The 22,500-nt window shown below is 46.2% G+C and overlaps 1 protein-coding gene across 1 annotated transcript in view; it reads left to right on the top strand.

Annotated features, from left to right (window-relative positions):
* Positions 1-7,997: 7,997 nt before the first annotated feature.
* Positions 7,998-22,500, top strand: part of iqce (IQ motif containing E) — a gene marked incomplete at its 3' end in the record, with an annotated part of 15,063 nt that continues 560 nt past the window's right edge. Inside the window, exons 1-19 of the mRNA XM_083655311.1 lie at positions 7,998-8,299; positions 8,675-8,725; positions 8,946-8,991; positions 9,090-9,218; positions 10,301-10,402; positions 11,315-11,385; positions 11,801-11,914; positions 12,015-12,065; positions 12,149-12,219; positions 13,615-13,687; positions 13,944-13,984; positions 14,870-15,021; positions 16,327-16,382; positions 16,469-16,701; positions 17,644-17,751; positions 18,455-18,758; positions 21,032-21,118; positions 21,678-21,799; positions 22,009-22,097. Of these exons, the coding sequence (XP_083511437.1) occupies positions 8,225-8,299; positions 8,675-8,725; positions 8,946-8,991; positions 9,090-9,218; positions 10,301-10,402; positions 11,315-11,385; positions 11,801-11,914; positions 12,015-12,065; positions 12,149-12,219; positions 13,615-13,687; positions 13,944-13,984; positions 14,870-15,021; positions 16,327-16,382; positions 16,469-16,701; positions 17,644-17,751; positions 18,455-18,758; positions 21,032-21,118; positions 21,678-21,799; positions 22,009-22,097 (1,975 nt within the window). The 5' untranslated portion in view covers positions 7,998-8,224. The remainder of the gene's footprint in view (positions 8,300-8,674; positions 8,726-8,945; positions 8,992-9,089; positions 9,219-10,300; positions 10,403-11,314; positions 11,386-11,800; positions 11,915-12,014; positions 12,066-12,148; positions 12,220-13,614; positions 13,688-13,943; positions 13,985-14,869; positions 15,022-16,326; positions 16,383-16,468; positions 16,702-17,643; positions 17,752-18,454; positions 18,759-21,031; positions 21,119-21,677; positions 21,800-22,008; positions 22,098-22,500) is intronic.

Raw genomic sequence — 22,500 nt, 5'->3', positions numbered from 1 at the left:
AAGCCTGTCGATTGTCTGCTGGCTGCTGCTTCCACTGCACAGCAGATGTGTGACTTTCATGTCACACTTTGCACACGTGTGGTCGTCATTTATCGAAAACATCCACGTGTGGTACAGTACAGTCATTTATCGAAAACCTCTCATCTCACAGGTGAAGTTAGCCCACAGTGTTGACTCATTCTAGGTGACAACTCTTTATGTCTTTATTTAGTCTTTATGTCCCCACCCCTGTTCAACACAGAATGAGCGTGAGCTCTGCTACATCCTGGACACATAACAAGCAGCAGGCAGCAAACAACACTGAATGAGTCCAAAACCAGCTAGAGCCAAACAGCAAGAAGTGTCTGATGACAAACGGCCTCAAATAATAAATGCAGACAGTGAACACAGACCGCTGCTCTGCTCTGGAGGCCCTGACTTAGCCTGGGTAAACCCAGCCCCCAGTGACCTGCTCTCAGGCTCACCCTGCTTACAGTCACAAGCTAGTGACTGGGAACTGAGAGAGCAGGTCACGTGGGGGCTGGGTTTACCTAGGCTAGCCCTGACTGTCTGTCTGCACACTACTACTATACTGTGAAGAAAGACGTTCAGTCAGTAGACCTATTCATGCATTGGTAGACATGGTGGTGAATTTGAATACTATACTGTGTGTGTGTGTGTGTGTATATATATCTATATATCTATATATCTATATATCTATATATAGATACACACACACACACACACACACACACACACACACACACACACACACACACACACACACACACACACACACACACACACACACACACTTGCACGCAAATGAGCCACCACCAGTCCACTAAAGGCAACAGATTATTATCATTAATCTTGATCTAATCTATCTAATTTACATTCATATTTCTCCCTGTCTGTCTCTCTGTCTCTCTCTGATGCTCCCTCGCTCTGTCTCTCTCCCTGTAATTGGGTTTTGCTCACCCTCAATTCCACATGGTTAGAGCCATTCACCAACTGACAGACCAGTGTTTGTCTCCAGGGATGTGTGTGTGTGTGCGTGTGCGTGCGTGCGTGCGTGTGTGTGTGTGCGTGTGTGTGTGTGTGTGTGTGTGTGTGTGTGTGTGTTTTGGGGGTGGGGGCCTAAAGAGAAAATTGAGAAAAAGTTAATCATCAATGGTAGCTATGAAGAGGCATGCATGCAGGGAAGGTGTTGCCATGGGAACATGTTCTTCTCTATCTATCTATCTATCTATCTATCTATCTATCTATCTATCTATCTATCTATCTATCTATCTATCTATCTATCTATCTATCTATCTATCTATCTATCTATCTATCTATCTATCTATCTAAAAAGTATAGGGTCTCTCATTCTCTCTCTTCTGTAGAGGTCATGTGGTCAATTCTGTTAAAATGTTCTCTCTCACACAAAAAAAATCAAAGTGTGGATTTGTATTGTCAGCTTCAGGTGCTTCCTGACTTTATTCCCTTCCTTGTGATTCCACCCACTTCCAGCCCCTGATCAGCCCATCCTGCCTCTTCCGCCCTGGTCCTCCTGCTGTGCCCTGGTCCCCCTGTTCTGCCCTGGTCCCCCTGTTCTGCCCTGGTCCCCCTGCTCTGCCCTGGTCCCCCTGCTCTGCCCTGGTCCCCCTGTTCTGCCCTGGTCCCCCTGCTCTGCCCTGGTCCCCCTGCTCTGCTCTGCCCTGGTCCCCCTGCTCTGCCCTGGTCCCCCTGCTCTGCCCTGGTCCCCCTGTTCTGCCCTGGTCCCCCTGTTCTGCCCTGGTCCCCCTGCTCTGCCCTGGTCCCCCTGCTCTGCTCTGCCCTGGTCCCCCTGCTCTGCCCTGGTCCCCCTGCTCTGCCCTGGTCCCCCTGTTCTGCCCTGGTCCCCCTGCTCTGCCCTGGTCCCCCTGCTCTGCCCTGGTCCTCCTGCTCTGCCCTGGTCCCCCTGCTCTGCCCTGGCCCCCCTGCTCTGCCCTGGTCCCCCTGCTCTGCCCTGGTCCTCCTGCTCTGCCCTGGTCCTCCTGCTCTGCTCTGCCCTGGTCCCCCTGCTCTGCCCTGGTCCTCCTGCTCTGCTCTGCCCTGGTCCCCCTGCTCTGCCCTGGTCCTCCTGCTCTGCCCTGGTCCCCCTGCTCTGCCCTGGTCCCCCTGCTCTGCCCTGGTCCCCCTGCTCTGCCCTGGTCCTCCTGCTCTGCCCTGGTCCCCCTGCTCTGCCCTGGTCCCCCTGCTCTGCCCTGGTCCTCCTAGCCTAGGTAAACCCAGCCCCCACGTGACCTGCTCTCTCAGTTCCCAGTCATAGTGACTGAGAACAGGTCTGAGAGCAGGTCACGTGGGGGATGGGTTTACCCAGGCTATGGTCCTCCTGCTCTGCCCTGGTCCTCCTGCTCTGCCCTGGTCCTCCTGCTCTGCCCTTGTCCCCCTGCTCTGCCCTGGTCCTCCTGCTCTGCCCTGGTCCCCCTGCTCTGCTCTGCCCTGGTCCTCCTGCTCTGCCCTGGTCCTCCTGCTCTGCCCTGGTCCTCCTGCTCTGCCCTGGTCCTCCTGCTCTGCCCTGGTCCCCCTGCTCTGCTCTGCCCTGGTCCCCCTGCTCTGCTCTGCCCTGGTCCCCCTGCTCTGCCCTGCCCTGGTCCCCCTGCTCTGCCCTGGCTTTCAGCACATCCACCTTTATTTATACTGGGGAGTGTGTGTGCCAAGTGTGTGTTGTGTGCTTACCTTTTCCCCACACCCACCATAAGGGAACAAAAACCCCACTAAAGAAAGCAGTTCTCCCAGCTAAGCCTTTGAAGCATTTAGTATGGCTGAATCTGCTTATGTTCTGGTACAGTGTGTATTAAAATATCACACCACCACACAGTCAACTGCATCTGATTATGTTATCACACCCAGATCACAGTCAACAGGCCACTCTGCCCAAAGTGCTGAGTCAAGAAAAAAACGGCCGCCATACCATCAGCAAACTTAAAGGATAAGTTCACCCAAAAATGACTTGCCAAGTTGACTTGAAAAGACGTAATTTACACCCTTTAGCTGAAATCTGCACTGTAACCGTGAGCTGAAAGCCCCGTTTTCATTTTCACCTTAACATTTTGGTACACAATGTTGCCAAACATTTGTTTTTCAGTGGTGGAAAATCTATAGCAAATGTGTGAAAACTGGAAAGTTTACCAGGGAGTTTACAGCAAAGCTTATTTGCATAGATTTGCATGTAAACTGCCCGTGGCAGTATTGATGGAAAATACTGTCCATACAGAAGGATCAACAGAGTCCACAGGAAGTGTGTGTGTGTGTGTGTGTGTGTGTGTGTGTGTGTGTGTGTGTGTGTGTGTGTGTGTGTTTGTGTGTGTGTGTGTGTTGTCACCCAGACAGGTAAAGCTGCAATATGCAAGATTATTATGTAAAGTTGGCAATACTGATAACGATCTACAATATGCAACACACAATAACTCCTTCTTGTGTGTTTTGGCTACTACAGTCATTATCACTGACTTTACATTGTACTGCACACAGTTCAGACTGATCATGTGTGGCTCAGGGGAAGGAACTGTCAGACGGGGAGGCGAGCTGTAGGCCACGGGAGGAGGGGGTCTGTGGAAGTGTGGTACTTTGGGGCTGGGTCTGGAACGGTCTGGGGAAGTGTGGTACTTTGGGTCTGGGTCCGGGGCGGTCTGGGGAAGTGTGGTCCGTTGGGTCTGGGTCCGGGGCGGCCTGGGGAAGTGTGGTACTTTGGGGCTGGGTCCGGGACGGTCTGGGGAAGTGTGGTACGTTGGGTCTGGGTCCGGGGCGGTCTGGGGAAGTGTGGTACTTTGGGGCTGGGTCCGGGGCGGTCTGGGGAAGTGTGGTACGTTGGGTCTGGGTCCGGGGCGGTCTGGAGAAGTGTGGTACGTTGGGTCTGGGTCCGGGACGGTCTGGGGAAGTGTGGTACTTTGGGGCTGGGTCCGGGGCGGTCTGGGGAAGTGTGGTACTTTGGGGCTGGGTCCGGGACGGTCTGGGGAAGTGTGGTACGTTGGGTCTGGGTCCGGGGCGGTCTGGGGAAGTGTGGTACTTTGGGGGTGGGTCCGGGGCGGTCTGGGGAAGTGTGGTACGTTGGGTCTGGTTCCGGGGCGGTCTGGGGAAGTGTGGTACTTTGGGGCTGGGTCCGGGACGGTCTGGGGAAGTGTGGTACTTTGGGGCTGGGCCCGGGACGGTCTGGGGAAGTGTGGTACTTTCGGGCTGGGTCCGGGGCGGTCTGGGGAAGTGTGGTACTTTGGAGCTGGGTCTGGGACGGTCTGGGGAAGTGTGGTACTTTGGGTCTGGGTCCGGGGTGGTCTGGGGAAGTGTGGTACATTGGGTCTGTGTCCGGGGTGGTCTGGGGAAGTGTGGTACTTTGGGTCTGGGTCCGGGACGGTCTGGGGAAGTGTGGTACTTTGGGTCTGGGTCCGGGGCGGCCTGGGGAAGTGTGGTACTTTGGGGCTGGGTCCGGGATGGTCTGGGGAAGTGTGGTAAGTTGGGTCTGGGGCGGTCTGGGGAAGTGTGGTAAGTTGGGTCTGGGGCGGTCTGGGGAAGTGTGGTAAGTTGGGTCTGCGTCCGGGCTGAGAGAGTGGGGCTCAGGCTGGGCCTCTGTAGGGGATCCTGTTGGTGACAAGGGCCTGAGAACTGGGACTGGGACTTGGAGGGATTGGGGCTGTTAAACATACAGCCAATGGTTGGTCATTCACAATCTCTGGGCCGTCGGTGAGCGTCTGTCGCTCTAGTATTTGCAGTGTGTCGAATCTGCATTGATGAGATATATTCACTAAGAGTGGCTGGTCGGCTGGTAGCAAAGCAGTGCAGGAGAAAAGAAACTGGAACTGGGTATCTGTAAGGAGAGTCTGGAGGTGGACAGGGCTGAGAGGGGAGTCTGGGGGTGGAGGGTGGGGAGAGAACACCGCCTGGCCCTGGGATGCTAGGATGCTCTTGGAAACTGTGCAGTACCCAACTCAGACCACATTGCCCCCAGCTGGGCATACACAGAACAGCAGCAGTATCAGATTAAAGCCTTCATGGTACAGTTGTATGTAGTGGTTCTCAAACTGGGGTCTGGGGACCCCCAGGGGTCCTTGGGGTGGTTCCAGCAGGTCCCCAGCAAAAAGTGGAATAATTTATTTCCACTATAATTCCATTTATAATAAATAACACAATGACAGAATGTATGACTATGTATGATGTATGTATGACAACTTTGTGCACACAGGATAGTTAGTTAGTTAGGTTAAGTTAAGTTAGTTAGGTTAAGTTAGTTAAGTACATATAAGTGCCTGGGTGGCGAGCAGATGGCGGTATTTGAAAATTTAGCTGGAGCTCAGTCAAACTTTATTTTTTCATGTTAGTTTTCATTGTGAATTAGAAAATGGTCGGGGGGGCCACTCTGTCTATCACTGTCCTATAGTTATAGCGACACTTAGGCCTACAGTATATCGAGTGACATATTCAAACCCAAGGGGACATTGTTTTATGACTGCACATCAAATCAAATGGAGTAAATCCTGGTGTAAAGACCCTTCCCATCATACCTCACTTACAGTAGCAGCAGCTGGACTACACTCGTTACATTAAAGCAGGCATGTCCAAAGTCCGGCCCAGGGGCCAAATGCGGCCCACGGACAGATTTGAAGTGGCCCTTGGCTTGTCTCTCAAAATATTCTATATGCGGCCCTCCGCACAATATTGGTTAATCAAGCAAGTTCAATTCACATTTTTCATCTGCCTAACGATGACAGCACTATCATAGTTTGTAGAAAAGCTCCAAGTAGGAACAACACAGGCAGAACTAATGTTTTCAGATGGTCAACAAAATCCTTCGAGTACAATTGTATGTTGTTGTTTTTTTATAACCCATATGATGCGAGAAGCAGCTGTTCCCTGGGTATTTTCACATGATCTAATCTGGCCCCCATTCAAAAAAGTTTGGACACCCCCGCATTAAAGTATTAGCTGCTTCTCCTACCAGAACTTTTTACTCCATTAGATTATTAACTACATCGCACACCGCTTGGACTGTAAATTCCTATTTAATGCCTATTTGACACTCCCACTATTTGTGTATATGTTGTAGCCTATATCTTGGATTGCACCTGCAATGTTGTGATTTTGTCTTTTAGATATCTTCTTTTGATCTCTAAATATTGATATGAGCGCTACGCTGCATACTGACTCTAAGACACATTCCTCTTGTATCTTGCATATTGTGGCAATAAAGTGATTCTCATCCTCATTCATTCTCATTCTCAAAATCCATCTGTGCACCACTTTATGCACATGGCCCTGTAATATTGCATAGCGTATTTGATATCTTTGGAAATCTTATCTTGAAAAGGTGTCACACGTGGGATCAGCAGGGTAGAATTAACATAATATGTTATAACTGTGATGTTCTTCATCATTCTGCTTCTAGTGAGTAAATAAACAAAGCAAACTTTAACATTCACGTGTCTGGTATGATAATTCCATCTGCAAATTCTATTCTATTCTATTCTATTCTATTCTATTCTATTCTATTATATTCTATTCTATTCTATTCTATTCTATTCTATTCTAAATGTTTAGCTGTGTGAAGCCAATTGAGTTCATGAGAACTTGCGCTTCACACAACGAATAATCATAGACTTAGAATAGAATTCTATGATAATTGCTTGATGGCTTCACATAGCCTAGCTAATCCTAGAATAGAACACCAGATACATGAAACTTCAACATTCACTATCTTGCAAGGTCATTAAGTTCTCATGAACTGAAATAGCTTCACAGTTCACACAGCTAATTATTCACCCATATGCCCAGAATACACACATTTTGGTTGTGTTGCCTTGTTACCTTGTCTCACACACATGCACATGCGCGCACGCACACACACACACACACACACACACACACACACACACACACACACACACACACACACACACACACACACACACACACACACACACACACACACACACACACACACACACACACACACACACACACACACACGAACATTGAGGATGGCTACTGTATTTCTCTTAAACATAAAATAGGCCAAATAAACCAGCCTTTTTTATTTAGCAGCCAGCCATATTTATATGATTGCCAGTAGCCTATTTATAATTCCTATTGAAATGTTGAGTCTCTCCATCCTCGTTGACTTTCAGGGGGGGCAGCCCATAATCCAGACAACACTTGTATTTACGAATATGAAAATATAGCTATATACACATTATATTATATAATGTGTATAGCCTACAATGGGAATTCCAAAGGTCTGCGCGTTTTCCTGCTATGTCTACATTCCCATTTAACAGCAGATTTTTTTTTAGAAACTATCTCACGTATTATAGGCCTACATCAGAAGAATATGTTCGTATATTGAAAGGTACTTGCAGATTACAGTAGTTTAATTTAAAACCTATTTAGTGTTTTCCTTTTGTTTTGCAGCATGGCCATCGCAGTCCATCTGAGCCTATGCGGAATTGCTGCGCAACAAGCACTGAACAAACCTCGCGGTTCAGTCTCAGAAGTCTCCTTCTGCTTCCTTTCCTCGTCTCCTTCTGTCCCCCCCCTCCCAACCTCGAGTGCGCAGAGCGAGGAAAGGAGTCAGCGGCAAGGAACAACAAACCTATAATTGACATGTAGCCCGGGGTTTGCTTTCTAGCGTCAAGTTAGCCGAAACGAAAGATGGTATACATCCGGATCATTTTTTTTTTAAATGCATTATTGCCAAACGTGTTGCTGCAGGTTGTAGCTTTCTTTGAGTAGCCTAATTCAAATGCCAAACTTAAAACAAACACAATTTTAAAGAAGATACACACATACAATTGTCTTTATTTTTATACGAATTTATAAGCGACAATTTTGTATGCTGTTACTTTGAAGGCAAACGTATAACTTCCGGTCACTTTCTGTTTTCTCTAGCTCGCTTATCGATGCCAGTGCCCTGCCTGGTTGCTAGACGACTCAACACTGCAACGCTGATGTGAAAACAGTAACCTCTGCACAGGAGAACACTACATTTTAACGGATTTCGGGAAGCTAAAGTGTATATTCATCAAAAGCGTATCCAATGAAGCAACTATAGTGCTGTGGACGGAGACCCGACATCTAGCAGCACAGCGTTTGAAGTCTCTTTTGTTGTTGTCCCATGTTTTCAGTGGCAAGAAGAGTAGGCTAAACGTTTAGCAACCTGAAGTGGGATTGTTGGGAAAGATGAGGGGATTATTACACACGGAGCAAGTCGAGTTTTCCAACTTAGTTTTTCATGTCTAGCGCAGCTTCTGCCAAGATGTCTCTAGAGGCAAGTGATTTTCAGACTGACGAAGACTGTGAAGATCTGGTGAGTCTTTGGCTAGTTTTTGCGCCTTTGTAGCCTTTGCAGATGTGACATTTATTATGTTGATGTCCGTTCTGAGCCTGTAACAACACAGCACACAATGGGACAGTATGGGGTTAACATTACATTGTTTGAATACGGTACTTCAACATCACAGGGTTGTGTTTTTTGAAAATACAAGATCCCTGGCTGCAAGTACAGTGCAAGTAGAGTGATTCTCTCTCTCTCTCTCTCTCTCTCTCTCTCTCTCTCTCTCTCTCTCTCTCTCTCTCTCTCTCTCTCTCTCTCTCTCTCTCTCTCACACACACACACACACACACACACACACACACACACTCACACACCCACACCCCCTTTTCTCACTCTTCTATCCTCCAGGTGGTAGAGGATGGCTTCTCCTTCTCTACTGACATGTCCGAACATGAGAAGGTAAAAACGCTCACCTGCTGCTGACCGCTGGCAGTTTTCTTTAATGTTCAAAGATAAACGGCCTCCTGTCTATGACACGAGTCATGATGACACTTGATCTAGTTTATGTTCAGATGTTTCTTCTCGTAAAGGGCACTGCCATGTTTTAGGCAGACTTTGTCCCTCACAGAATTTGTTCGACACCGTTCCTCTGCTTTAACCACTTGTGTTTGTCCATCAGAGCACAAGGAGGAAGAGATCTTCTGTCAAGCCTCCTCCTTCTCCAAGTAAGACCTGCTCAGCTCTTCTGTTGGTGGTTGCTTGGGGGCCTCTGGGACAATATTAACATATTCTTCCAAACTTGTTTGTTTATGTACGTCTGTAGGGTCTCCATACCTCTCCAGTCTGAGTGTGAACCCCAGCAGGAGAGCAGTGGTAGCAGCCTGGAGACTGCCGCGGGCCTCCCTGGGGGAGACCGCCTCAGCGCATCTCTCTTCCCACAGCAACGGGCGTGGTAGGCACCGTGCGAACACGGCCTGAACCATAGATACAACCTGTGTGTTTCCCCAGGAGCGATGGCTGGAGGAGGGATGGCTGGAGGAGTGGCCAACTGCTCTGTTGACTCTCTGTCGGTGTCCCACACAATAGAGACAGTCGGCATATGTGGGAACACCCACAAAATGTTATATGGCTGTGTGAGTGAGTGGGGTAAAACCGCCCATACATCTCAATGGGCTGACTCACCAAAGGACGGTGCTGCGGCTCTAAACTACAGGTTTGGGGATTCTAGAGCAGAACACAAGACGTCTGTTCAGATGTGCGTTTACTGCGGTGGTTAAGTCCCCGATCGTGTCTGCCTGGGCTGGGCTATCAGCTAAATTCTAACTTTGCTGAATGGATAGAACGGGAGATTTACCCCACCCTGACCACGCCCCCAGCCAGGCTGAGCCAGCTAACCCAGCATCTATGACAAGACGTCGCCTCAACCTATGCCCATGTGTTTTATTATGGAATGAATGAGTGTCACTTAATGATAAAATAAATAGATGAGTCGTGTTAATGGAAATTGGGGACCACAAATAAGTAAATTACCAGACTTCATCATAAAATAACTCCAGGAATGCACTGAACATCACAATTGATGCTATATAACAGTGTAAGAGCATTTGAGGGGTAGAACCTCCCACCCGCCTGGTGTGAGCCAATGGTGGGGGGCGTCTGGGTAGTGTGGAGGTAAAAGCACTCGCCTACCACCAAGCTACTTCCGGCTTTGTCAGACCTTCCTAAAGACACAATTGGCCGTGTCTGCGGGTGGCAAGCCGGTAATGTAAGGTAAAGGATGCCAACTGCCGTAAAACAACACAAATGACGACGATGAGCATCTGAGGAAGGACATTTTCCTTTAAAAGGGATAAGTGGGTGGGAAAATAGATTGTATTAATTTGACTATTTTCATTATTGAATCTGACATCAATGACAGGGTATCCTTAAAATGTGATTAAAAAGATGTGAGATTGATGCAGTGACTTTTGTTGCAGATGGAATGATCAAAATTCTCCCTCCCTCCCTCCCCCTCACCCTCCCTCCCTCTCTCAGATCTGTCCCAGACGTTGAGGTCAGAGTGTGATGTTGCACCAGAGTTCCTCAGACAGCCCATGACCACGAGGAAACACAAACAGCTCTGCTCTGCATCCAACGGTGAGAGAGTGTGTAGGTGAGAGAGAGAGAGTGTAAGTGTGTGAGAGAGAGAGAGAGTAGGTGAGAGAGAGAGAGTAGGTGAGAGAGAGAGAGTAGGTGAGAGAGAGAGTAGGTAAGAGAGAGAGAGTGTAGGTGTGTGTGTGAGAGAGAGAGAGAGAGAGAGAGTAGGTGAGAGAGAGAGAGTAGGTAAGAGAGAGAGAGTGTAGGTGAGAGAGAGAGAGTGTAGGTGTGTGTGAGAGAGAGAGAGAGAGAGAGAGAGAGTAGGTAAGAGAGAGAGAGTGTAGGTGAGAGAGAGAGAGAGGGTGGGAGGAAAGATGGAGAGAGCCAGGGTTGAATCCCATAATAGACTAGAGAGAGAGTGAGTAGACTGGACAGAGAGGAGTGTGACATAACATCGACAGTACCTGGCGTTCCGTATGCATATTTTTTCAAATATATTACTGGGCAGAAAGGTTCATCCACTTGACTAAGCCATGACAACCTCAAGTTTAGGTTCTGAATGATTGTGGGTGTGGGTGTGGGTTGGTGTGTGTTTGTGTCTGTGTGTTTGTACCCCTTGAGTTGTTTTGCCATGCCAATACTACCCCCCCACTCAATTTGTTCCATTAAACTCATGTTAAACTTTTAGTAGACCTCTCTAACACATCTGATTATTGAATGGAAATCATTTGAATGACTCCCCTTTAATATAATTCTTCCAATTTCAATTGTGGAAAAGTCATCAGTTTTACCAAGATGGGCCTATAAAATTACTTGGAATATTGTTTTGAACATTTTGGAAATAAATTGTAATCCCCAATCTTTCCAAGTACCCCCTGCAAGCTGCTCAAGTACAACCAGGGGTACACGTACCCCTGGTTGGGAATCAATTTTCTAACCATTTGTCCCTTTCTCTCTCTCTCTCTCTCCCAGGCTTCACCGTAGCTCCAGCTGACTGCAGAGACAAGGAGGACATGTATGATGAGATCATTCGCCTGAAAAAGGTAAACCGAACACTAACATTATTAATTTAGTGCTCAACTTTCAAATAAAATATGTGTAGTTTTTTTTTTTATATAAAAAAAGAATATGTTGAGCATGTTGTGGTTGTAGCAGTGAGTTGGGTAGCTGCTCTTCAACCGGAGGAACCGGGTTCAAATCTCGGTGTAAGATGAATGAACGTGTCTCACTTCCAGGGTCCTGCTCCGTAGGTGAACCTACCCATGGAGGGAAAAGCAAAAGAGTATTTCCCTATCGGGATCAATAAATTACAACTTTTTTCTTTGTTCTTTGGGTCACGTTTGTCTTTTATAAAAAAGTGGAGCACTGCAGGATGTACATAATGCATTCTTCGCTTGTTGAACTATTTCTCTCTGCCTTTCTACACGTGTGATTCATTGCTTATGCTGATCTCTGCAGAATCTCCAGGCACAGAGGTCTGACAACCACCAGATGAAAGCCAAGCTACGCCGTCTGGAAGAAGATAAAACTAAAAGAGAGAAACAGATTGAGGAACTTTTGGATCCCACAAAGGTATGACTCCTGAATATCCACACAATGTCATACAATCTAGAAAAACCATCGACTCAATTCAATGTGATGTGTTGTTGTTGTTGTTGTTTTCCCATTACAGGCACCTGAATACACTCGTAGTTTGGTGGATAAGAAAGATGGGGGGAGTGTGGTGAGTATGTCTAATCTGGTGTTTGGCATGTTGAAGTGTTTGTAGGATGTACGTCTGAAACTGACTGATTTTTGTCCTTCAAGATTCTTAATGGGCTCAAACAGAGAATCCTGAAGCTGGAACAGCAGTGTAGCGAGAAAGAAAATGCCATAAGGTAAAATGTCCACCCACCTATGCATTAGTGCATTCGGTTAAAGGAGAATTTCAATATTTTTCAACCTGGACCCTATCTTTTTTTTCTTCTAATGTATAACTAATGTGAGCAGTATTCCTTGAAATTGGTGCAGTATTGACCAAGATCGCGTCAGTTGGCAGCCGCTTTGCACGCATGCCCCTCCCGGATCTAAACAAGCTTGTTTTTACCACTGACAGGATCAGACTATTCCATCATGACATTATTATATAGACAGATATAATTTACCTTCTGCTTGATCCAAGTCTCGCGAGAGTTGCGTTGTTTTGCCGGAAGTCAGCTGTGTCGGGGCAATCCGGGAGCTGCCATTTTTCTCGTTCATTCGGAGTAACGGATAGCGTAGCTGAAAGATTTTGTAACTTATGGCTCAATATTCATTGGATGTCGAGAATATGGATGAGGCATTTGAATTTGATGGCCGCACGTATTTATTTGAGCCGGAGTACGTTATACGAATGCAAACCGAAGAGCGCGGGCATGAGAGACAGGGGAGCAACGGGAGCGTCTATCTCTCCCAATGTGATGGACAGCGGGCAGAGAGAGAGGGTGAACACGCTGCTGCGAGGTCATCCAATCGTTCATTTCTCTCTCTTTTGCAATAACAATCTGAGCCTGTGTCCGTTGCAAAAATAAGCTTGTTTGGCGCAGGAGGGGCATGCGTGCTGCAAAGTGGCTGCCAACTGAAGCAATCTTGGTCAATAAGGGGACATTCACACCAAAAGCGTTTTTTTTTCAGTCAGAACGCTATGAAAATCATGTCGAGGGCGCTTCCATTGTGCACAAAACACAGCACACGGAGCGTTTTTTTTTGCGCTCCGTTTGTTTTCCCCTGTAGTCGCGTACAGTATAGATCAGAACACAACGACCACAAGGACGATAGCCAGCTGGTTTTGTCTGTTTGATGTTGTTCACTGTCAACATGAAAGCCAGATTATTGCCAATTCTGGTAGCAGTCGAGGTTGAATATCCCTCGGGAAGAGAAAAGGTAGGAGGAGTAAAGAAAGACGATCAGGGCGCTTTTCCTCTAATTTTCAACTTTTTTCAGCTTTAAAACGCCCACAGCGCTCCTCCAAAAACAACAGATGCCACCAGCGCTGAACGCCAGGTGCATTCATTAAAAGAGGAGCACGTTTAGCGCGTCCTTACATAGAGAATGAATTGCAGAAAGACGCTGGCAGCTCCAAAAACGCTTTTGGTCTGAATGTCCCCCAATACTGCACCAATTTCAAAAATGTATTCTCACATCAGTTAGTTATACTTAAAAAAATATGAAAATAGGGTCCAGGTTGAAAAATACAGACATTTTCCTCTAAGGTGTGAGGCAGCAGAATGTTCATTTGATTCCTTCTTCCCCAGTAAACTGCAGGGCGAACTGAGGACCACCAACCTGGAGGAGCTGAAGATCACAGTGGAGACCTACTCTGCAGAGGTAACATCTTTGCCCCGGCCTGGACACAAAATGTCTGCATTTTAAATCGTGGGGAACACGCACGTCATCAATTAGAAATACTGGGGCATGTTCCACGGCTGCAGCAGCTTTCCTGGATCCCTGGATGTGACGTTATCATCAAGTCGACTTTGGTTGCAGAGGGAGAAGTTTAGCTGTGGAAAGGGACACCTGGCTTACACACCACATTGTAGGTTTGACTTGTAAGGTGTGTGTGTGTGTGTGCATTGTCTTTCAGATTCGCAGACTGAGACTGCTTCTAGAAGCTGCAGAGAAAAGGTACTGATCTGTTGCTTGCAAATCCCCAGTTTGAACTTATTGTGTCCTAATGGGAAATCGATTTCCCAACAAGTAAAATGCAGGCCCAGTAATAAAAACAACATTTCACAAAATCGTGAGACCGACGCAGAGTTTCAGGAAAACAACACAAGACAAGGAATTGTCAGCATCATCAACATCAGGGATACTCAACTTGCTTTGCCCGGGGGCCACTTTTGTGAAATGATAGAAGGCCAGGGGCCAGTTAATAAACAATCAATATACATTTTTCTGCAGCGGATTGTAGGTTTTTGGGGTGTCAGCCAAAGTTTAGTCTGACAATGTTGCACACCAGATAGTTAGTTAGGTTAAGTACATACATAAGTGCCTGGGTAGCGAGCAGACGGCGGTATTTGACAATTTAGCAGCTAAATCATAGATTATTGAAAGATATTCCATATTCCAGACTGAAATGCTATAACAGAAGTATTGGCCAGAATGACATGAACATTTTGACACTTATTCAGCAGGTATCTTACATGTTGTGTTCAGGTGCACTGTAGAAAAAAAGAAAGAAAAATTGCAATTCCATCGCGGGCCACACAGGGGGGCCCGCGGGCCGCCAGTTGAGTATCACTGATCAACATGATGAACAAAACACAGTTAGCCTTAAGGAGTCCCTGTACATGTGTTCCTTGGCAGTGGGAGACTGAACTTAAACACAGAAAGTAAGTAAGGGATGGGGACACCCTCAGAGATAATGGTTGACCTGGCGAAAAGACAAGGCTGCTGCAAAGTGTTTGTGATGAATGTTAAGAATCCTCTCTCAGCATCCCGGTCTTTCTCTTAACTTCTCTTCTCCTGCTGTTCTCTCTCTGTGCCTGCCTCCCCCCTCTGCGTCTGCAGTAGTCGAGCGGAGAGTAAAGGTTCCCGGCGGCAGCAGAAGGCTCTGAGTTCCACCGTTCTGCGTCTGTCGGAGAACCTGAAGCAGCTTCAGCAGGAGAACACGGCACTGAGCGAGGAACTCAACACCGACAGTCCTGCTGGTGGAATCAAAGGTCCGCATGGCACACCACACAGAGGCAAATAGAAATACAATACATTACAAATTCATCCACCAAGGAGTATCGTGGAATTTTGACCAGTGTATTTCCACGGTAGAAAGACCGGTGTGAAGGAAGTCGCACGCTCGTAGCCATGATGCAAAAACATATTTTTTGTAATAGATTATCAACGTTTCTACATGACAAGTCTTCTTCAGGGTATTGATGGCCAGTGTATTCCAAAACACGGAAAGGCAGGGGACTTGATCAATTAGCTCTAGGGTAAGTCATTGAATATCAATGAATTTTTCCTTTATGTATAGCTATGGCTCTTTTAAATCTGACTTAAAATAAATAAATAAAAGTCTAAAAATATTTGGATCTGTGGCTCTTGCAAATATTTTTGGGGGGTCAGTGTGGCTCCTGAGTAGGGCAATGTTGCCTACCACACTGCATTAGATAGTAGTTTTCAGCTGGTGTTGTCTGCATCAAACCCAGACTGTTTACTGTACTTAAAAACTCTCGTAACGGACAAGCCCGTCTTTTATTGTCACACGAACACCACAACACATGCATGCGGCCACAACACACTCATGCTGACGGTGGCCGGTGAAAAGTGTCCTCTGCATTTAACCCATCCAGGCATGTCCTTTCCTCCGGGGGGGCAGGCCAGGAGCAGTGGTCGCTTTCTCGTACAGCGCCCGGGGACCAACTTCGGATGTTGTCGTCACTGGTCGGATGACGATGACGATCTGATCTTCTGCATGTTTTTAATGGGGGGGGGGGGTTATATACGGAGGAACCCCCTGGGGGGTACGGGGAGAACATGCAAACTCCACACAGAGAGGAAGGCCCTTACGACGAGATACCCCACCTGGGCAGTAGGCACTGAAGATATGAGATATAAGATATACTTCCTTTAGAACTTTCCAGAGCTGACAAAACAACATTAACAACCAGGAAGGAATATGACAATATGTATTAAAGAATTTAGCACTGTAGTATTAAGTAGGAATTCATTCAGTTACAGATTCATGTTTTTGAGGTGTTATAAATGTCTACAGAACTAATAGAGAAAGGAAATGGAAAGGCACCAATAAGGGAATCATTATTAAGGAAATGAGCAGTTAAATGTGAAATCATTAATATGATCAATTCCAAACTCTAGACCTATGAACATCACAACCATGCTATATTGTATTGCATACTGTCATGCTGATGTGTGTGTGTGTGTGTGTGTGTGTGTCTGTGTGTCTGTGTGTCTGTGTGTCTGTGTGTGTGCCTGCATGTGTGTTTTCTTGCTACTATGTCGTCGTGCAGGTTATAGAGAGTGGAGTAAACAGAGGCTGCTGAGAAGACTTTTGGAAGTGGAGAAGGTGAGGGAAAGGCAAATCAACAGACTTTCGGATTCCAGATAGCAGCTTTGTCACAGACAGACCCCTCTCTCTCCTCCTCCTCTCAGAGGCTGGAGGACAGCAGCAGGAGACACGCAGAGTCTGCTGCAAAGAGCAGCAGCCGATTGGACCGGGCGGTTCAGACCACGCCCACTGAGACTGTGGACGTTGCGCAGGGGATCACCATGGCAACAGAGGCAGTGGTCTCTGTGGGAGGGGAGGAGGTCTCCGCTCTGAGGAGACGTGTCAGTCAGATGGAGACGGAGAGCGTGGAGCTTCAAGAGATGCTGACGAGGAAAGAGTAAGTGAGCAGCAACAAGGGATGTCATGTAGGGTAAAGCAACAGAAATACAAATAAATACATTTGGGAAATAGAGTATACTTTTCAAGCCAATATAGATATTTATGATCTAAAGTCATAAGTATACACAGTACACCCAAAGCCAATATAGATATTTATGATCTAAAGTCATAAGTATACACAGTACACCTCAAGCCAATATAGATATTTATGATCTAAAGTCATACGTTTACACAGTACAGCTCAAGCCAATATAGATATTTATGATCTAAAGTCATAAGTATATCAAGTTTTCTCTCTCCCATTTTCTCCCCAATTGTACTTGGCCAATTCCCCCCGCTGTCCCGGCCATTGCTCCACCCCCTCTGCCGATCTGGGGAGAGTCGTAGACTAGCACCATGCTTCCTCTGATACATGTGCAGTCGCCAACCGCTTCTTTTCACCTGACAGCGAGGCATTTCACCAGCAGGACATAGCGTGTGGGGGGGATTACTGTTCCCCCAGTTCCCCTCTCCCTGAACAGGCGCCGCGACCAACCAGAGGAGGCGCTAGTGCAGCGACAAGGACACATACCGCACCGGCTTCCCACCCGCAGACACGGCCAATTGCCTCTGTAGGAACCTCTGACCAAAAGTTAAGAGTTTGACCGAATTGAACCCGGGTCTCCGTGGTGGTAGGCCTCTACACTACCCAGATGCCCCTAGTATAGGATCTTTTCAATAAAGCCCCCACGAATAAGGACTGTGTCACCCCTCCAAAACATATAGATATGTATATATAATTGAGTTATTATATTTTGTTTATATTGTGGTTGTTTGCCCTGATATCCCACCAGGGCTGTAACTTATTACTACATTACTACAGTATCTATGGGTACAAGGCGATGAAATTAGTTTTGTCTTTTATACTTAGAGAAAATGTTTCTTGTGTTTGTTTCTTCAGTGACGAGTTGAGACAGCTGATGGCAGAAAGAGGAGGAATGGAGAAGGAGACAGAACGATGGAAGGCTGAACAGACAAATGACCGTGACAAAGAGAGGCAGGAACATAAGTATGTTTAATTATGATGATGTATAACTCGTGTGATTTATCGACCCGTCATTTGACATAGCATGCTGTACTGTGAGAGAAGAACATATACAAATATATAAATATCCACTGCTCATGAGCTTTTAAATTATGAGGTTCGACTTGAGTTATCCACATATGCATGATTTTTGAATGTTACTTCATGCAGCCTGTGTGGTGTTATTCTTAAAAACAAAAACAAAAAAACCTTTTGGGAGTCAATGTAAAAAAACATGAAAGTACATGACAATTTTGCCAGCTGGTATGTCAAATCTTTAATGCTCAATAATATCTCAGAGCTGCAGTTCACCCATATAATAAACCATATCATCCCAAACTCACATACTGTTATTATATAGACTAGAAATATTGTGTGTGGCTGCATTATTATAGTAGTGAGATCCTCTTCATCGTCCTCCTCCTCCTCCTCCTCATCGCTCATTTCTCCCGTGCCTCATTGATTTGCCCTCGAGGTCTCACCCGCTTCGCAGGCCTGCAGACGCAGCTCAGCCGCTACGCGACCTCACACGTAGTCAACTGAGTGCTGCTGAGACAAAGCTATTCACAATCACTGTTGCTAAAGTGGTACGAACCTCCTATATTGCTGCTAGTGTGTGTGTGTTCATGTGTGTGTTCATGTGTGTGTGTGTTCATGTGTACATGCTATGTGTGTGTGTGTTTCTCAGACAGGAGTTGGAGCAGTTGTGGGTGAGGGTCCAAACCCTGGAGGAGGAGGACAGGAGCAAAGCTGCTGGAGCTGCTGAGCTCCCCTCCTCCTCTCCCACATCACCAGAGATGCACGAGGACACCCAGGGCAGAGAAGAGAGGCAGACCGAAGGCAGAGAGAAGCGAGGAGAATCGGAAGAAGAGCAAGGACCACAAATGTCAGGGACAGAGGTCGAGAAGAGGAGGAACGAGGACAGATGGAAGAAAAAGAGAGAGAAAGCCGCTACGACCATCCAGACAAACTGGAGGGAACACAGAGAACGGGTATGTACTGTAACGCGATAAACGATAAACCATCTTCTCTTCTCTCACCGTGAGGTAGAGTGGAGAAAGCTCAGCGGGAAGTAGGTCAAAGTTGAAACAATTTGAACTTTGAGAGCAGCGCAAGGTGGCAAATTCGGGTAGTGCGCGACACCAAGGGTAGTGCTGCCGCATAGTTGGGAGGCAGCGCTCTCCCCATAGGAAGACACCGGCACAGTGGTGCGTAGAGCTGTTTTACTGCCGATCATGTGTGGGGGGGCTTAACACAGCAACCACATATCTGTGGTGGTGGTGGTGGCCTGCATAAACCCTTACCTTCATGGTGAAAATTTGACATTTCCATAAATTAGAAACTCTCCCCTATATAACTTTATTTTATTTATTTTATTCGTTTATTTGGACGGGACAGTGCAAAATGAATGAACACAGAAACCACAGAACAGATAGTAAAACCTGGAACATAGTAAAAGTGTAAAAATCGCCGGATTTAGCACGAGGCTAATTTCCATCCGTTGTCCCCATAAAACATAAAACACAAAAAACATAGAGCGTAAAACGTAGAACATAATAAAAACATACATAGAACATAGGTAGCAGCAGTACACTCTAAAACTATGTAAAACATGAGTAGCAACAAAACACTCTAAAATACGGTACATGGCAGCAATTACACTTGGAAAAATAAAAATACATAATAATAATACACACAAAAAGAGAAGAAAAACATACTACCTGTGGACACATGACTGGTTTGTTTTCAGCCATTTTTTAAGTCTACCTTTAAAAGCGGCAAGGGTGGGGCTGTCCCTTATGGAGACGGGGAGACTGTTCCATATTTGGCTGCCTTTTATCGATAGGACATTTTGACCAAACGTGGTCATTCTACGATGGACCTTGCAATCACCTCTGGTGTCTGATCTAGTGCCGAGTCCAGTGAGTCTATTTTTTTGGATGAATTGCTGTAACGGAGGGGGAGCTAGTCCATGTAGGCATTTAAAGAAGAAACAGGCACTCTTTAAGACCTTGAGATTTTCAAAGCTCAGGAATTGATGTTGTTCCAGAATATTACAGTGGTGGTATGACAAAGGTTTTCTAGCAAATGCCTTGATGGCTCTGTAATAGAGCTGTTCAATAGGTTTTAGGACAGTGGCACCTGCAAACGACCAGTTTGTGAAGCAGTATTCAATGTGAGAGAAAATCATGCAGTGAAGATATGTTTTAGCTGCATCAACTGTTAAGAAAGGCCGGATTTGTCTAAAATTAACTAAGTTAAAATGAATTGTGCTTTTCATTTTTTTGATGTGTTTCTTGAAGGAAAGGTTCGAGTCCAAAATGACTCCGAGGTACTTGAAATGGGAGACCAATTCCAATTCCTCCCCCCCCCAGAAACACATTGGACCTTGTGATACCAACTGGTCGTTTGCTGAACAACATGCTTTTGGAGTGACTGAGATAGCTCTCTCAGATCTCAAAAGTGATGAGTATTTGAACTCGTTCCCCGCCATTGGTGTCTTTGAACATTCATTTAAGAGACAACACTTCCCCGCCATTGCCGTCATAGAACGTCAAGCCGTGTTATCACCGTCATGTGATAGATGGCTCTCTTACTCACCTTACAGAAGCGACCACGTCTTTCATATTAAAAGTAGGCTAGGTTATGCCAAAGTCATAGAGATATACAGTAAGAGTTGCCTCATCTCCATTCACTCCAATGGATTTTTTTTTTTACCTCACAAGCATTTTGGACTTCTGTTGGTGCCACGCTCTCTTTAAATCACTCTGGGTTAGGCATGTTTCTCGTCTCCTTCTGATCAGAAATGTGGGCTGTTCTTTTCGCCTGCATCGTCTCTGCTAGCACAGAAAACAGGCAAGATGTGTCACAAACTGTGGTAAAAACCTTGATTGAGATGCATATTCTCTGAATGCAATGTATATACATGTCCAAAGAATGCTTCTAAAACCTGATTAATAACCGCATATCCCACATGCCTTAATCGGAAAAATCTAAATTCAGAAAAAGACCAAATTCAGAAAATCTAACCGGAATATGCTGTTTACATGACCCTTATTGAATCCAGAATATTGTCATTTTCTGAATAATAGTGGAATATTGTGTGCATGTAAACATAGTCAGTGTGTAGCAGCGACATGTGAAGGGTTCTACCAGGCCGCCACACATATGTCTGATCTGTGAGAGCAACATAATATGACATATTGTTGTTTATGCACTGATTAGTATTTCATCATAGATCTGTCTCTCCACACTTTGCCTTCAGGACGTTGTGATGGTGCAGTCAGCACTAAGAGCACATCTCCTCAGGGAGACGCAGCTCAAGGACCTGCAGAAAGACACACAGAATAAGGTTGAACCCCCCCCCCCCCCCCCCCCCCCCCACACACACACACACACACACACACACACACACACACACACACACACACACACACACACACAGTGTGTACCTTTGAATTATGTTATACTTTTCCTATCAGCAGGTCTAAATTCTGGATTCATTTTCTCAATACCACCAAAGCACCAAAGTCCACACATGATTCCCTCTCTCTGTGCTATTTTTTATTTATATATATATTTTAAGAATCCCATACACTTGTCTACTATGTTATGAAGTGTTATCAAAGGCACCGACTTTCCAAGCCCTTGGGGTAAACATAGGCTAACCCTAAGCCAGTAAATTGTGTTTAAATGACTACTAGAGGTCATTGTGGAAGGACTAAGACCTAAGAATTGCAGCTTTGTCAAATAACCACTAGGTGGCTCTGAAGCGTTTTTGCTATGGGTCTTTATCTCCTCACTCGGTCTCACCATCGTCACGTGCATGTGTTTTTCTGTCTCTGTCTCACCCACTTTCTCATATTTCTTTCTCCCTTTTGCTGTTTCACTGCCTGCCCTCCCTTCTTCAGGTCACTGGAGCAAAGAAGTGCAGTGTTGTAGCTTCCCCTGCAGAGGGCGAGCTGGATGCGGTTGCGCTGATACAGTCTGCATTCAGGGGACACCTGGCTCGTTGTGGTCTTGCAACAGAGAGGTAACACATGCATACACAGAAACGTACAAACAACAACACAACAAATATATCTTCATCATAAATACATACTGTACATACAGTGCATACATACATACATACTGTACATACATACATACATATTACATACATACATATTACATACATACAGTATAAAATTCTGCATTTGTGTGTGTGTGTGTGTGTGTGCCCACAATGTGTGCGTGCATTAGCTCAGAGTCGTCTGTGCCTTCTCCATTGGGAAACGTACCCACACTGGCCCCGAGAAGAGCCCCTTCAACGTACACACCCAGCAGAACAGGTGAGGTACACACACACACACACACACACGCACACACACACACACACACACACACACACACACACATAGTAGCACACACATAGTAGTAAGCATGCAGAGACAGCTAATGACACATGTATGCATACAGTAGCACTCCCACGCACTACATCCTGCCGGTGAAACTCTTTGCTGTCAGGTGAAAAGAAGCAGCTGGTGACTGCACATGTATCGGAGGAGGCATGTGATGACTGCACATGTATCGGAGGAGGCATGTGATAGTCTACAAACTCTCCCCAGAACGGAAGAGGGGGTGGCGCAATAACCAGGACCCTAGTAGGCAAGGGGCCAAGTACAATTGTGGAGAAAATAGGGGAAACTCCGAATAAGGTGTGAGTAAAGAGAGCTTTAGTTCAAGCAGGAAATG

The sequence above is a fragment of the Poromitra crassiceps genome, assembly GCF_964638095.1.
Source record: "Poromitra crassiceps genome assembly, chromosome: 19".
Taxonomy (NCBI): domain Eukaryota; kingdom Metazoa; phylum Chordata; class Actinopteri; order Beryciformes; family Melamphaidae; genus Poromitra; species Poromitra crassiceps.
The sequence above is the reverse complement of the archived record's forward strand: the minus strand, read 5'-3'. Positions and strand labels throughout refer to the sequence as shown.